This window comes from Penicillium cinerascens, assembly GCF_028974065.1.
Source record: "Penicillium cinerascens strain IBT 15544 chromosome Unknown contig_6_segment0_segment0, whole genome shotgun sequence".
NCBI classification, from domain to species: domain Eukaryota; kingdom Fungi; phylum Ascomycota; class Eurotiomycetes; order Eurotiales; family Aspergillaceae; genus Penicillium; species Penicillium cinerascens.
Window position 1 is genome coordinate 1,583,668 of NW_026695295.1, and position 15,940 is coordinate 1,599,607.

The following is a 15,940-nucleotide window of genomic DNA, read 5'->3' on the forward strand; positions in this document are numbered from 1 at the left end:
AGAGATAACAGGACTAGTAAATGATTCGAGCAGTGAAACAGCTGCAAGTACTCGTCATGGCACGTGACCGGCACAGTCAGCTCCGTTGACGTTGTCGGATCTCGCGCCTGCGAAGCTTCTGCTGTCTGCTTCCAGCTTCCATTTGTCCCATACGTCCATCTCGTCTTTCCCCGTTAATTCGTCACTGTATTTCTGTTCATTATCCTATTTGGGACCTTTGACTCCCATCTCACCGTTTCTCCCACGGGTCTCGCTCGCTGTTGACCCCCAAGCTCCCTCCCGTCGACGTTGCTTCGACACCCAACAACAACATCATCAATCGAGTCTGAGCTTCATCCAACCGGTTTCGACGCCAGCCGTCTCGATCGATAAAGATGGTCGGCCTTGTTTCGGCCGCCGGTCTAGTCGGTTTCCTCTCAGAGCCAGACCCCGAGCTTAAGGTCTTTGCCTTGAAGTCATTAGATTCCCAGATCGACCTGCTGTGGACAGAAGTTGTGAACGCGGTTCCCGAGATGTGAGTACCTGACTCTTGTTGATACGGTGGATGGACACATCACTGGCGACTACTCGTGCGATCCTTGTTGCCGAGGGACCCCCGGTTCACCGAACACTGCTGACCACATCCATCCAGTGAGGCTCTTTACGAAGATGAATCTTTCCCAGAACGTGGACTGGCTGCTTTAGTTGCCTCGAAGGTATACTATCATCTGCAGGAATATAATGAGAGCATGGTCCTCGCTCTTGGCGCGGGAAAGCTGTTCCAGCTCGACAACGGTGGCGAGTACGAGGAGACCATTATTGGTAAGTCGATCGAATTCACGTCAGATGGGTCTTTTACATGGGTTACTGACCATGCTTCTTTTTCGTTATAGCGAAATGCGTGGATACCTTCATCTCTCTATCCGCTTCCCAGAAACCTGCCGCTGGTGACCCGGCCGCCAATCTGAACACCTCCTTCTCAGCATTCGGCGATGGCGCCACCAGCACATCAGCAAGCCTGACCTCTCCGATCACACCATTCTCCAAATCTGCGCTGCCCTCGAAGTCCCTGCTCTCGCGCCAGGAGGTTCCCGGCATCGACGCTGTGCACCCCGGCGGTGAGGACCAGAGTGTTCAGCACCACAATGAGACTCCACTCGTCCTGAAGCGTGGTGTTCAGGGTCAACTACAAACCGTGATTGAGCGACTGTTCGAAGAGTGTTTCCGTCAAAAGCGTTACCGTCAAGTTATCGGTATTGCGATTGAGGCGAAGAGCTTGGATGTTCTCCGTCTGGCTATCCTTCGCGCCAGTGCGGACGAGAAGAAGCAGTCGGGTGAATCTCATGGTAGCGAGGAGCTTATGGAGTACGTTCTGGACATCTGCATGGGCATTGTCCAAGAGCGAGGCTTCCGCAACGAGGTTTGTCAACTCATCAGCTCCCCTTTGGCAGAAAAAGCTGCTAACATTTACCCCTAAAGATCCTTAAGCTCATTCTCGAGCTCCTTAACGAGATACCCGCCCCCGACTATTTCTCGATCGCCAAATGTGTTGTCTACCTTAATGAACACTCGATGGCCTCAAATATTCTCCGTCAACTCGTTGAAAAGGGCGACCCGCGATCCCTTGCCGTCGCATACCAAATCTCCTTCGACCTTTATGATAACAGCACCCAGGAGTTCCTCCAGAAGGTTCGTGAGGAGATTTCCGAGCTGGTGCCCGAGAACGACACAGAGAAGACCGAGCAAGAAGAGCCTAAGGAGTCGGATGCGTTGCTTGAGGACCAATCGAGCTCAACTCGTCCGGAGGACAAGGTTTCAGATGAGTCGACTTCCGCGTTCAAGAACATTATCTCAATCCTGGATGGTATCAAATCCATTCAGCTCAACCTGGAGTTCCTCTACCGGAGTAATCAGGTCGACATGGCTGTTTTGAATAAGGTGCGTGACAGCCTCGAGGCCCGCAATTCCATATTCCATACCGCCGTCACTCTGTGCAACGCTTTCATGCACGCCGGAACCACTCACGACAAGTTCTTCCGTGAGAACCTGGAGTGGCTCGGCAAGGCTGTCAACTGGTCCAAGTTTACGGCCACCGCTGCCTTGGGTGTCATTCACCGTGGCAACCTCAGCCAGGGTCAAAAGCTCCTGCAGCCCTACCTGCCCAAGGAGCATATTGCTGGGGTTGGTGGCTCGGGCTCCGTTTACAGCCAGGGTGGCTCTCTGTATGCCTACGGTTTGATCTTCGCCAACCACGGTGGTATGGCTGTCGATCTCATCCGTGACCACTTCAAGAAGGCCACTGAAGAGGTTGTGCAGCACGGCGGTGCTCTGGGTCTGGGTGTTGCTGGTATGGCCACAGGCGACGAGGGCATATACGAGGACCTCCGCAACGTTCTTTACACGGACTCCGCTCTCAACGGTGAGGCCGTTGGTCTTGCCATGGGTCTCGTCATGCTGGGCACCGGCAACATGAAGGCGCTGGAGGACATGATCCAATATGCCCATGACACTCAACACGAGAAGATCGTTCGTGGCCTTGCCATGGGTATGGCTTTGATCATGTACGGCCGCCAGGAGGCTGCCGATGAGCTGATCAACGGTCTCCTCGGTGACCCTGACCCGACTCTCCGCTACGGCGGTATCATGACGATTGCTCTGGCCTATTGTGGTAGCAGCAGCAACAAGGCTGTTCGCAAGCTTCTTCACGTTGCCGTCAGTGATGTCAATGATGATGTTCGCCGTGTTGCCGTGTTGAGCTTGGGCTTCATCCTGTTCCGCAAGCACAAGAGCGTTCCCCGTATGGTGGAGTTGCTCTCGGAATCCTACAACCCTCACGTCCGGTACGGTGCCGCCATGGCTCTCGGTATCTCTTGTGCCGGCACTGGGCTGGATGAGGCTATCGATCTTCTGGAGCCCATGCTCAAGGACTCGACCGACTTTGTCCGTCAGGGAGCCCTAATCTCGCTGGCCATGGTTCTCGTTCAGCAGAACGAGGCCATGAACCCCCGCATCACCAGCCTTCGTAAGGCTATGATGAAGATGCTCGGTGACCGCCACGAGGATGCCATGGCCAAGTTCGGTTGTGCCGTGGCTCTCGGAATCATCGATGCTGGTGGCCGCAACTGCACCATCAGCCTGCAGACACAGACCGGCAACCTGAACATGCCCGGTATTGTCGGTGCTGCAGTCTTCTGCCAGTACTGGTACTGGTTCCCTCTTACCCACTTCCTCTCTCTCAGCTTTGCCCCGACTTCCGTGATCGGCGTCGACCAGAAGCTGGAGGTCCCGGAGTTCAAGTTCCACAGCAACACCCGCCCCAGTCTTTTCGACTATCCTCCCATGCAAGAGGTCAAGACCGAGGAGGCTCCCGAGAAGGTGAAGACTGCGGTGCTTTCTACGACCGCCCAGGCCAAGCGCCGTGCCCAGCGTCGTGAGAAGCAAGCACGACGTGAGAGCATGGACATCGACCAGACGCCCACTACGCCGAAGGTCTCTGACCAACTACCGGAGAAGATGGAGACCGATGACAAGGTGGAGGGCGAGGAGGGCAAGGATGGTGAGAAGGGTGCCCTCGAAGCCCAAAAGAAGAAGGTGGAGCGGGAGAAGGTTGGTTACGAGCTGGACAACATGTCCCGGGTACTGCCCGCCCAGCTCAAGTACCTGACGTTCCCTGACCCGCGGTACGAGCCTGTTAAGAGGGTATGTTCTGATTACAGTTTTGGATTTTTGAAACTCATCACTAACTATTTCTGTAGCCTACTGGTGGTGTCGTGGTTGTTCTCGACAAGCAGCCTGAGGAGCCTCGTGAGACTATCGAGCTCAAGGCCAGCAAGGAAGCTCCTGCCCCGACCGAGACTCTTCAGGATCGCCTTCAGGCTGCTATCGGTACTGCTGCACTGCAGACCCCTCAACGGGCCGATGCTCGCGCCATGATGTCTTCTACCCCCGTTGGTGCTGCGGCTGCTGCGGGCGTGCTGACCGCCGTCGACGAAGACGAGGAAGGCGCGGAGGATGCGCCAGTGCCTGAAGAATTCACCTACGAGACGGAAGGTGAAGATGAGTAGAGTGTTGGGGATTTAACCCTTCGACGCTGGGATGTATTACTAGACTAATCGGGTTTCACGCCTGATATATTGGGAGTGCGGTTGCGGCCGACTTTGATATGAAGCATTTGTCTGCATTTATTAAGTTTTCCATTGCGCTATACGTAGTAGGTCACCGGGCCATCCGCCACCTCAGTAAGCTTACAAGCACATGAAGACAACGCCAACTCGAACTTGCTCCAACGAATCGCAAACACGCGACTTCTTCACATGTTCACATGCAGTCTTAGTCAGCGCATTCGGAGGCGCCTCGGCAGTTCACACGGCGATGACGCAGTTCGAGCCAATCATGTACATGCCATTCGGGAATGACCGATACACACCGGTGCGATCTTCTACCGAGGGATGCAGCTGAGTGGAATTCCAATTGCACGAGTGACGATGGATCCTCCGAGGCCTTGGAACTGGACGGAGAGAACGGCGGTTACTGAATTGGGTGCTGTTCCCCGGTCCTTTATATCACGAGCTCCATCTACCCCGGAAGTTCAACCTCTTTTTTTTTTCTTTCCCCACGAAACCCCTTCTTTTCTCTAGAGCATAGCTACTTTGCTATTTGCTACATACTTTACTCCAAATTATAATCCTTCTCACCTTCCACCTCTCTTCAACCTGTACACCATGGCGAAAACCTTCACCAAGGACGATGTCGCGTCGCACGGCAAGGGCGATAGCATGTGGATCGTGATTGACGAGGACGTCTATGATGTCTCCAAATTCCAAGATGAGCACCCTGGTAAGTACTTTGCGATTGGCGGCGAGTATGCAGATGATCACATGCTGACGACATGACCAACAGGTGGAAAGAAAAGTACGTTATGGCGCGACCACGCGACCTCGCTCGATATTAACATGTTACACAGTTCTCCAGCGCGTCGCCGGAAAGGACGCTTCTAAGCAGTTCTGGAAGTACCACAACGAGGGTATCCTGAAGAAGTACAAGGGCCAGCTGCAGATCGGCTCGTTGGACACCAAGAAGCAGGCCGAGCCCGCTCCGGCCCCCGCGCCCAAGAAGGCTGAGCCCAAGCCGCAGCCCGCCTCGGGTGATGTCAAGGCCTCTGCGACTGCCGAGCCGCAGGAGCCGTATGGCGACCTGATTCCGTTCGCCGATCCCTCGTGGTACCAGGGTGTAAGTCCAACCCCTCCAAAAATAAATAAAAATTTTATTTGGGAGAGTGCTAATATTCGTGCCGTTTGACAGTACTCTTCCCCGTACTTCAACGAAACGCACGCCGCTCTCCGTGACGAGGTTCGCCAATGGGTCGAGACAGAGATCGAACCCTACGTTACCGAGTGGGATGAGGGCAAGGAGGTGCCCCCTCATATCTACAAGCAGATGGGTGAGCGTGGCTACTTGGCCGGCCTGTTGGGCGTCAAGTACCCCGAGCAGCACACTCCGTACCGGGTGCAGTCTGTGTCGCCGGACCGCTGGGATTTGTTCCATGAGATGCTTCTCACCGACGAGCTGTCCCGCGCTGGAAGCGGTGGCTTGGTTTGGAACCTGGTCGGTGGTTATGGTATTGGTTGCCCACCTCTGGTCAAATTCGGCAAGAAGGAGCTGGTTGACCGTATCTTGCCCGGCATCCTGGCTGGTGACAAGCGCATTTGTCTGGCTATCACGGAGCCCGATGCGGGCAGTGATGTGGCTAACCTCGGCTGTGAGGCTAAGCTCAGCGAGGATGGCAAGCACTACATTGTCAACGGTGAGAAGAAGTGGATCACAAACGGTGTCTGGGCCGATTACTTTACCACTGCTGTTCGCACCGGCAAGGACGGCATGAACGGTCTCAGTGTCCTTCTGATCGAGCGCTCGGCTGGCGTTAGCACCCGCCGCATGGACTGCCAGGGTGTTCTCAGCAGTGGAACCACCTATGTGACCTTTGAGGATGTTAAGGTTCCCGTCGAGAACCTGATCGGCAAGGAGAACGGTGGCTTCAAGGTCATCATGACCAACTTCAACCACGAGCGTATCGGAATCGTCATCCAGTGTTGCCGCTTCGCCCGTGTCTGCTATGAGGAAGCCATGAAGTACGCCCACAAGCGCAAGACCTTCGGAAAGCGCCTGATCGACCACCCCGTCATCCGCATGAAGCTCGCCCACATGGCCCGCCAGATCGAAGCCACTTACAACTGGCTCGAGAACATCATCTTCCAGTGCCAGTGCATGGAGGAGACCGAGGCTATGCTCAAGCTGGGTGGTGCCATCGCTGGCCTCAAGGCCCAGTCCACCCAGACCTTCGAGTTCTGTGCCCGTGAGGCCAGTCAGATCTTCGGTGGTCTGAGTTACAGCCGCGGTGGTCAGGGTGGAAAGGTCGAGAGACTGTACCGTGATGTCCGTGCCTATGCTATCCCCGGTGGAAGTGAGGAGATCATGTTGGATCTCAGCGTGCGCCAGAGTCTGCGCGTGCACGGGATGTTTGGCATGAAGCTCTAAATTGGAGGCTTTGGGCATTGCATCTTGGTTATAGAGCACTTTTTCCTTTCTTACTTGTCCTTTTTGGATTGACATGTCCTCTTTTGACTCGAGGATCTTTTTGTTAGATATCCCGTCCGGTGTGACGCATTCCCTTACAGCATGGATCGAAATTGTTTTCCCTACCATATTTTATTTTCTTTTAAAATTTTCTTTTAAATTTCCCTTAACTTTAATTCAAAGCACTATACCATCTACAGTTAGATAAATGCCGACCCTGGTCTTCGCGGCTTCCAGGTACGGTAACAAACTATGGCATATAAATAGCTCTTGTGCCGTCGTTGTATAGAATCACTTCCTTGTAAACAAACTAAACCGACGAGTGGGCAGAGATTTCGGATATTCGGTCACTCTTTCCACCTCACGTACAGAAGCGCCCAACATCGGCTTCCATGCTGCGAATATACAGATGCTCTTTCAAACCCTAATCACATAAACCATATTAACAGATATAGTTACTCCCGTACTTTGGATCATATTTCAGTTCGGAACGGTAAAATTCAAACTGACGAGCGATGTAATGTTATGTATTATTACTGATCCAAAAACAATAACCCTATAGTGTCGTCGTCCTAATACTCCTCCCCCAAACTTCAGCAACTATTCACCCCCTAAATCATCTCAAAATGGCGCGAAACCTAAACACTACGTAGCGTAAGATAATTATACATATAATAAACAGCAAGAAAAGACTGACTACATCTTAAATGGCTAAGCTAGCAAAATGTACTAAGCGTTCTATCACTAATATACGTAAGAAAATGCGATTTTTCGGCAGTCCCAATCCTCCTAAAATCCCTCCCAACCCGCCACTAATCGTCACTTTTGTGATACTGGACACCCTTTATAACCACCTAGCTAAGATACCTAGCCTTTATCTCGAAGAGATGGCTAAGTTCCTATGGGACGAGTTCAACGTATTACCATCGTCATCTAGCATCCAACGTGCTCTTTCTCGGGTTGGATAGACTAAGAAGACAGCCCAGTAAAAACTCAAAGAGCAGAATCCTCAACTACGAGGTTTCTACCAACACAAACTATCTAAGTTCCATTATACTATCTTATTTTCGTTAATGAATCCGGATATAATAAATAGGTAGGACATAGGCGGACTAGTTAGTCACCATTAGGTGTGACACTAATGCAAGTGTCTAAATTCCATCGGGGCCAGCGATATTAAATATTGCCAGCGTATACTTAGGAAGGTATTCTTCTGTCTCGCATTTTTAAAGGGTCAACGGATGCCGTGCTATTCGAATCGTTTATTGAGCAGCTACTTCAACACTATAGAAGGTGGCCGGAGCTAAAGTCCGTGCTTATTATAGATAATGCATCCTTCCACCATTCGGATCGAGTTAGACAGTTATGCTCTGATGCAGGTGTTAGGTTGCTATAACGCGGGTAGGACCTTATCCTTTATAAATTTATAGGAAACTGCTACAATTCTACTCTACCCCCTCTTCTCTCCCCTAAGTAATAGCCTTCTTCCCTATAAATAACTCTTACGCGATACCCTATATTAGGCTTATAAATATAGATCCTATATAAGAGATATTAGTCTAGGGCGCGGTACCTATATACAGTCATTCTCGAAATCGGCTTAACTAATACACACGTACTCACTCTTTTCTAGCCCCAGTGCTAAGGCATCAGCGTAGATCAATCGTTAAGCGGGTCGCATTTAATTGAGGAACACTGTAATATGCACCTTGAAGGGTACTGTGTGTTTGTATGTAATATTATATAATGGTACTGGCCTCCATAGAATCCTACAGAATCCCACAGCGGATCCCTATAGATTACATAGTTCGTGGGAGATCCGCGAGCCAACCTCATCTTTCCTTCTCAGGCAGCACGGCGGTTTTGACTTTCCGCAGTCCAAAAATCAGAATAAAGACAAACATAACGACACGACCGTGGTAACATCATTTCGGACGCCTCAAAGAGGGCTAGACGCAAGTGCAAAATGTATATGCCCGCGCACGTCAGGCAACGGCCGCCAAATGCCCAACATGGGCTCATGCTGTTCCATGCGGTATATATTTGTGGTTGTAGACCCCTTCACCGTCTCCGTCATTCTCTTACCGCAATACGTGGTCGTTGGTCGCCGCGGAGTTAATGGACAAGAGAGTACACGACGGAGTTAAGAAAATAATCTCCGCCGAGTACAGATTGATCGGCTTTCTCCGTCTCGGATCTATAAGGTAATAAGTACACGGCAAACGCAGTTTCTAAGCGTAGCTCCTAACTACACCAACACTCTCACCTCAACCTCTTAGGCGGCAATATATCTCCGGGTTCCTTTTGAGAATGACTATGTCGGCCCAAGATCCTTCCCTACGCGAGACGAACTGGCCTGCTATAGCTGGCTATGTCGCCGCGCGCAAGGACACTTACCCATTCATCGATCCCGCCAAAGCCGACCTAACGGGAAAGTCGGTCTTGATCACGGGCGCCTCCAAGGGCATCGGCAAGGCCACCGCGATCAGCTTCGCCATCGCAGGCTGCTCAAAGATACTACTGGCCGCTCGTTCGGACCTGGCCGACGTCGAGACAGCCGTCCACGACGCCGTTATAAAGGCAAACCGGCCCCAGCCATTAGTGCATCCCCTGAAGGTGGACGTGACCTCGGAGGACTCCTTACGAGCGGCCGCCGAGACCGCGGCAGACATGCTCGGCGGTAGTCTCGACGTCCTGGTGAATAACGCGGGCTACTTGGAGGAGTGGAAGCCTATCGCCGAGTCCGAACCGAGCGAGTGGTGGCGGACTTGGGAGGTCAACATCAAAGGCACCTATCTCGCCGCCCACTTCTTCGTACCGCTGCTGCTTAAGTCGCAGACCAAGACCGTCATCAACATCAGCAGCGGTGGTGCCCACGTTATGTTTCCCGGTGCGTCGGCCTACCAGACGACCAAGTTCGCTCTCTGCCGCCTCACCGAATTCATGGACAATGAATACTACCAGCAGGGTTTGATCGCCATCTCGCTCCATCCGGGCGCCGTGAAGACCGAGCTGGCCATGAACATGCCCCCAGAGAGGCAAGTCGTCCTGACCGATACGCCGGAGCTGGCTGCTGACACGCTGGTCTGGCTCGCCCGTGAGCGACGCGACTGGCTCGCCGGCCGATTCGCCTCGGTGAGCTGGGACATGGAGGAGCTGGAGCAGAAGAAGCAGGACGTTCTCCAAAGAAACTTATTCAAGTTCCGCGTGGTGATTTGAGTCGGGCGGTGCACCCTCCAAGTAGTAGTTTCCTATAGATTTATAAAGGATAAGGTCCTACCCGAGTTATATAAATACAGTTTCTATTCTAGGAATAAAGGAGATCGATGGATATACTACTATATATCCGGATTAGCGTGTTTCAAATGAGGGTTCGGGAATTAAAGTCCAAGAGTGTAGGTAAATCAGATTTCGAATACTACTATAATTGGAGGTATATGTAACTGAATTCGAACATCACTCTACTGACCCAACAACCTAGGAGGCAAATAATCTAGAAAGCCAATAATCTGAGAACAAACTGTAACAGGCTCATTGCTTTGTGTGCGGTGTTTGTTACGTTTGTTAAGAATCCTCTACGGAGTAGAAACTCTATAGTTCTAATTTTAGGCTTTTGTATCTGTGTTACAATCTATAAAAAGGAGTTAGCATTATTACTGGTAGGTAGAGAACATGTTATTTATCAGTATCATGTTATTAGGGTTTGAAAGAACATCTCTATGTTCGCAGCATGGAAACCGATGTCGGGCCTTTCTGTACCCACCACCCACTTTTGCTCAGCCGCTCCCATTCCGCAGCGTTGAACACTGCGGTTGATGGCAGACTACACATAGAAGACCGGTGGGTGGAATTTCCTTTGCAGGTGCCCTCACCGTCGGCAATGCACGTGTTTTTGCGCGTTCCTATCCAATATCATCAAGATGACCCGTCGAATGTACTACGGTGTAATGTACCACGGTCAGTAATATACCTCCCACCTAGCGCCAATACTCCTTTTGCGCAATCCAGGAAAGCGGCCTAAAATGCGTTATTTCCCTACTAAAATCCATCAAACAAGTTGGTGGTATACGACCGAATACTGTATATATATGATATAGATAAACTTGGTCACGTCTTTTCACAGGAATCTAAAAATTTGCGGGGTTTCTTTTCTCACGTTTGATCCAAGGAGTGAAATGGGCTAAGTTTCAAATAAACTCCTCTTCCAGTTTCTCACATACCATGGCTCATAATCTAAAGATTCAACGGTATTAGTTACAAGGCAACGAGGTTGCTGTTTTGGTCTAAGTGACCGACACTGATTCGGCACCGGACCCTTCCGGTACCAACATGGGGTCGTGACCTCTGCATACAAAAGGTCTTTTTCGCTTCTCTTCTCTTCCCAATGAAATTCATTTCCTTTTCCCATTCCCTTCTGACAACTCCCTTCTGACCTCATCGCCCTTCTTCTCTACAGCAATGGATTCCAACGCGAAAGCTCAACGCGACCAGCGCCTCACGCAGTTGTACGATGAAGTCGACGACTACGAATCCGTTTTCCTTTCCCCCAAAGACCTCCAGGCCTGCGGAATCCAAGCATCCCAGGTGGATATAACGGAAGATGGAACCCTGCTATTCAACCCATGCTACTTCCGGCCTCACCCAGAGAGAGTCCTGGAGAAATATCCACTCGACCCTCTCAAGCAGGCCACTTACATCCCCTATTTAAACTTCCGCTTGGATTTGGATACTCTCTTTGAACGCATCAAGAAGGGATCGCCGGGAATAAAACATGAAGACGCCGTGGAACTTACAAACCATGAGTTCAGGCTAAAAACGGAGATGTTCGCCGGCAACTGGTCCAGGCACGCTCATGCGACGGAGCGCCATATTATGGGTCAGATTACTGCACATCCTAGAAAGGGAAGACCCGGCTTGTTTTCGTTCTTTGATCTCGGATCCCCTAGGATGTATTGGCGGTAGGTGAATGTGACGCTCCTGGGGTTGGAGATCTAGTCAAGTTAGTAGAGATACTGACTCTATGCTTTTAGAACCAAGCCGCGACGAGGTGAATGGCCCCTGATAAATTATTTGGTAGAGGATGGCCCTCAAAGACGGTACCGGCAATGGGAAGCATTCGACCTACGGGAAGATTCCCGCAAGAAATCCCCTCAACCACATGCAACTCTCACAACGGTCGCGCATGTCGCCGCGGATGATGCAGACCATTGCCTTACGAGTAGTGAAGTTAAAGCTATTCTAGCTACTTTGGTCATACGAACGTCGCGTGATCCCTTTCAGGATTATCGCACCCACCCGGTGAGTACATACAACTGCCCCATACTCTGATTACAACTTATATATTAATTATACATACATAGATTTTGGTGTTCTCTTACACAGGGCGAAAGCACGGAAGAATCATTCAAGCCACTCTTGACGACCAGAGTCTGAATTTGCAGTATTCGCAACTCTGGAGCTTTGAGGACGATGATACCGCACCAGTGGAGCTTTTCGTTCGCTACATGATAAGCGAGTCAGTTGAGCCAGAGAGATCCACGATTGTTGAGCCCATGGCTAGATTGAATATAACATAACGATTATGATGCACTGATTGGCGGAGGCGGCGTACGGGGTGCTGTTCGCAATGCCCTGAAGACAGTTTCCTCTGCGCTTGATTTTTCCGGTCTGGACTGAATGTATTGAATTTAGTCTCATCAACGGTGCTTGGACAAAATTTCATGCATTGCACCAATGAGTAGCCATGATAGGTCCCCTGTTGAGTGTCGAAGTAAACATGATGAGCAGTGATGAGGGAATTAACAATTGCGAAGTTGATACATGTTGGTGTTTCAGCGCAAGGAAGTAAAATGTAGACAGGGCAGGGCTGCCTGCCAGGCTCAGTCGGTGGGTGAGTGTTGACAAAATACTGTACTCACGCCATTTCCTCCCCTTCTCACCTTCTTCCTGCTCTACCCTCCTTACCCCAACTCCAACCTTCCGGCCGCCAACATGGCGCCGTCTCAACCTGTAAGTCCTCAACAGTTCTCTGTGCGATCACCCATCGTGATATCCCCATCTTGCCCTCAGCTCTCAATGTTCAGCACATCTCATGTCTTCCTGCTCTCATTCGATGATGCATTTCATGCCTTCCTACTCTCACTCGATGATCACTTCGATGAGTAACTCTTCATGACTGTGCTCACGCTATCATCGCCTGTCCGCAACGCCAACTGCCTGGGTTGAAACATGTTCTGCGCTCAACCTGATCCGTTTGCCTATCACAGGCGATGGTTCAGTTGGCACAGACTGGTTCTACTGTGGCATTCCTTCTACCCCTATTCCATTTTCCATGATCCCTTGGTCAGACATTCTCCCAGAGATCACTGTCGATCAAAGATCTCGTTGATTCCAGAGCTCTCGATACTGCATCCACATCCTCCAAACTGACTCGCAAAAAGCTCCTTGTCCGTTGTGCCAGGTCCCTTGGCATCCAATCCAGCAATGCCCTAACCACCTGGGTATCCTTATTGGCGCCGCGGTCGACCGAATTAACGCTGGCGCGTCGGTAAGAACTACCCCATGGACGATGCTCCGATCGACGAAGTATTAGATGGAAATGGAAGAGATTAATTCATCGTTAGGCCCCCCCTCCCACACCACCTCCCCCCTCCGCCAATGCCAACACCCGCGGTGGGACTTTCGCGGCCGTGGAGTTAAGAAGCGAGAGAGGAGTAAGTTTCTCCGGTCCAATACTGATATGATAAAGCCAGCCCTCTGGTTGGATGCTTTCGGTCATCCTGGTTGCTTGATTCAATACGGCCTTACACATCGATGAATTTGGCCTGGTTTGCCCACGGAATGCTTACACTATAAGTACAGAGGCTGCGGCCAAGGCCGCCAGAGATGCTGCTGAGAAGGGTGTGGTACCCCTTCCCTACCCCAAACCTAATACTGTTCAGAGTGTATACTAACGAGGTGCAATTAGCGGCAGCCACCCCGGCCACCGTGACCGCCGCAAGCTCCTCTTCGGAGGCTGAAATCGGTGAGTCTTTTCTCTGATTCTTCGTCTTCTGCCCAAGGAGTAGATGGTTCCACTCCCGAATTTGACAAGAACTCGTCAATTTAACCGCAGTGGACGCTGAATCTATTTGATTTATCTGTTTCATTTGGGGCCCACGCTGATATAGTACATACAGTCTCCGCCCTCGCCCACCCCCCTCTCTTTCTGTGCGGCGCCGGCTCCGCCGCGCCTGGGGGCAACAATGGTATGTTCTGTGTCCTCGAACCATCTTTGCCTAAATCTCCGAGAAGCATCAGTCCTTTGTTATGTCGTCTCGTGACTGCGTCAAAGACCGTGGCCTACAGCCTTTGCTAGATGAACAACTAAAGCGCTGACAATATCTGTATAAGCAGCCCCAGGCGATGAGGTCTCGTTTTCTGCTCCTGTCTGGCCGCCTAACTGGAGTGCGGAGGATATTGAAAATTTCGAGATCTGGATGGCTTCCCACGCTCCGCCCCGTTCCCCTTCTCCTGATCAGGGAGTGAAGAAGGAGTAAGAGGGAGACACCCTGTAAGAGCCAGATGTATTTTTAGCTGTGTCTTTGGGCCCCGAATGAAATCTTCGACTTGCCTTTCGGGCCACTTCCCTGATAGAATGTCGCAGGTGCGCTTTTTCAAATTCTCTAATTAAGAAATATAGCCTTGGCATCTTGAAGACTTTGTCATGCCCTGCTCCCATGTAGCAGCTCTGATGTAGTTCCGCAGACGAAGATAATGTTTCCCTTGCCTTGAAATCTATCTTTCAAGGGACTGCCCAAAAAATCAAGTGCTGCCACAGCTCTCTCGACTTGCTTCCGGCGATAAAAATGTATCATTTAATCCCGCGCTGTTCATAACTGCAACCAGGACACGGCCATTCAAATTTGGCCAATCGATCGCCTTGGGTTCGCCGGGGAACCGAATAATGTAAGTTTAGGCGCGGATATCACCTAGCCAAGCAATTTCACGCTAGAACGATAGGAATCAAGGACAGGCTGTTCAGAGTCTGCCATAATATTGATGAGAAGGCAGATCTTGTTGGAGACTCATAAACGGCTACCTTGAATCAACTTGGACCAAGGCCCATATTCCTGCATGTCAAGAAGTGTCTTTGTTGACCTGTTTGGCTGAGGTCATCTTCCGTCAAGTATTTGACGTACTCTGAGGAACACTCGGCAACGACCAGGGAGAATTTTCTCGATTCTGTGCGACGAGCAGACGTCTGTTCGGGCTAGTTATCACAGATATATTTGGAAACTTAATCAGGCCTGACTTACGGGATATCCTTGCACCGTGGGTCCTTATGATCTTTGCGGTGCAAAATCCAGGTAGTCATCTCTGAAGACTCTTGACACTGAGTTATGCAGTCGATGAACCGGTCCCGGGCTCGAGGCTTCACTTCGGCGATTACGAAATATTGCTTCAACTTGCTTCTCCATTGAAGTCTATACTGACATGGAGGATTTTGCGCAGCTCGTAGTAAGTTCTGCTTCATGATCAAAGAAAAGATCGCTGAGCACGAGGAAGCCATGGCTGGCCACATTCAAGATCAAGCTGGTGCCTGATGCCGTGGTCATTCGTGAGCATCCCTGCGGATCGCCCGCATCAGTGCCGTTTGTTGGCCGCCCTTCTATGTGAATTACACAAGGGTGTTGCTCTGTTCATTAATTTATCACACAATACCTGATATTCAGGATCTATAAAATTTAGATGTTCGCCTATTCGTGGCGCTGTTGACTACTAGCCCCTAAAACAAGGTGAAGCCAAAACAAGTTCAAGTCAGATATTGCCCACTCGCATCAAGCAATCCAGTATATGCCAGAGTATTTGATTCAACCTGCATTCGGAGACATTCAAGGTTAGCTTCAACCGATAACGGTGCCATGCTGACAATTCATAGACAATGGGTGCTCCTGACACACTCACAGTGTAACAGATCCATCCGCCCGGCTGGTTTCCGAGAGAGTACCCTCGATCTATATGGTAGGGGCTCATAGCCAGCATGAGAGAAATGATGAGGGACCAGCAGGAGGTGGTCCAAACTTTCGTGTATGTTGATGACATGATAATCGCAGCTGCAACTGCAAACCTGCTTGGGATGACGACACGCCATATCTCCACCAAGTGGTTGAGCACCGACTTCGGGCCCGCATGTCACTACCCGGGGCTGAAGATGGCTCATAACATAGCGATGAAGGAACCTTGTGCATCTCACAAAAATCTACATGGATCAGACAACTGCTCAGATCGCTAGTGAGGATTGAGCGGCCAAGACCACCAAGCCCTATGATTCCAAGAGCTGCAGTAGATCAGAGAAGGATTGAAGCTTCAAAATCCTCAATAAAGTGTAACCAAAGTGGCGCGAGAT

At 50.8% G+C, this 15,940-nt stretch overlaps 6 protein-coding genes across 6 annotated transcripts; 5 read left to right on the plus strand and 1 right to left on the minus strand.

Annotated features, from left to right (window-relative positions):
• Positions 1-54: 54 nt before the first annotated feature.
• Positions 55-313, minus strand: N7498_006576 (uncharacterized protein; the record flags this gene model as incomplete). The annotated part of the gene is made up of 2 exons (XM_058453638.1): positions 55-184; positions 234-313. 2 exons carry the CDS (start codon positions 311-313, stop codon positions 55-57), a joined length of 210 nt encoding a protein of 69 aa, XP_058307829.1.
• A 61-nt stretch (positions 314-374) lies between these two features.
• N7498_006577 (proteasome regulatory particle base subunit RPN2) lies at positions 375-4,043 on the plus strand (the record flags this gene model as incomplete). The annotated part of the gene is made up of 5 exons (XM_058453639.1): positions 375-514; positions 632-801; positions 873-1,399; positions 1,459-3,678; positions 3,735-4,043. 5 exons carry the CDS (start codon positions 375-377, stop codon positions 4,041-4,043), a joined length of 3,366 nt encoding a protein of 1,121 aa, XP_058307830.1.
• A 657-nt stretch (positions 4,044-4,700) lies between these two features.
• On the plus strand, positions 4,701-6,513 carry N7498_006578 (putative acyl-CoA dehydrogenase; the record flags this gene model as incomplete). Its single annotated transcript, XM_058453640.1, has 4 exons — positions 4,701-4,815; positions 4,879-4,890; positions 4,943-5,208; positions 5,281-6,513. 4 exons carry the CDS (start codon positions 4,701-4,703, stop codon positions 6,511-6,513), a joined length of 1,626 nt encoding a protein of 541 aa, XP_058307831.1.
• Positions 6,514-8,868: 2,355 nt separating this feature from the next.
• On the plus strand, positions 8,869-9,771 carry N7498_006579 (SDR family oxidoreductase; the record flags this gene model as incomplete). Its single annotated transcript, XM_058453641.1, has 1 exon — positions 8,869-9,771. The coding sequence occupies one exon, from the start codon at positions 8,869-8,871 to the stop codon at positions 9,769-9,771; it is 903 nt and encodes a 300-aa protein (XP_058307832.1).
• A 1,239-nt stretch (positions 9,772-11,010) lies between these two features.
• Positions 11,011-12,128, plus strand: N7498_006580 (uncharacterized protein; the record flags this gene model as incomplete). The annotated part of the gene is made up of 3 exons (XM_058453642.1): positions 11,011-11,510; positions 11,583-11,850; positions 11,913-12,128. 3 exons carry the CDS (start codon positions 11,011-11,013, stop codon positions 12,126-12,128), a joined length of 984 nt encoding a protein of 327 aa, XP_058307833.1.
• Positions 12,129-13,150: 1,022 nt separating this feature from the next.
• On the plus strand, positions 13,151-14,090 carry N7498_006581 (uncharacterized protein; the record flags this gene model as incomplete). The annotated part of the gene is made up of 5 exons (XM_058453643.1): positions 13,151-13,265; positions 13,414-13,452; positions 13,520-13,576; positions 13,731-13,799; positions 13,948-14,090. The coding sequence occupies 5 exons, from the start codon at positions 13,151-13,153 to the stop codon at positions 14,088-14,090; spliced, it is 423 nt and encodes a 140-aa protein (XP_058307834.1).
• Between the last annotated feature and the right edge of the window lie 1,850 nt (positions 14,091-15,940).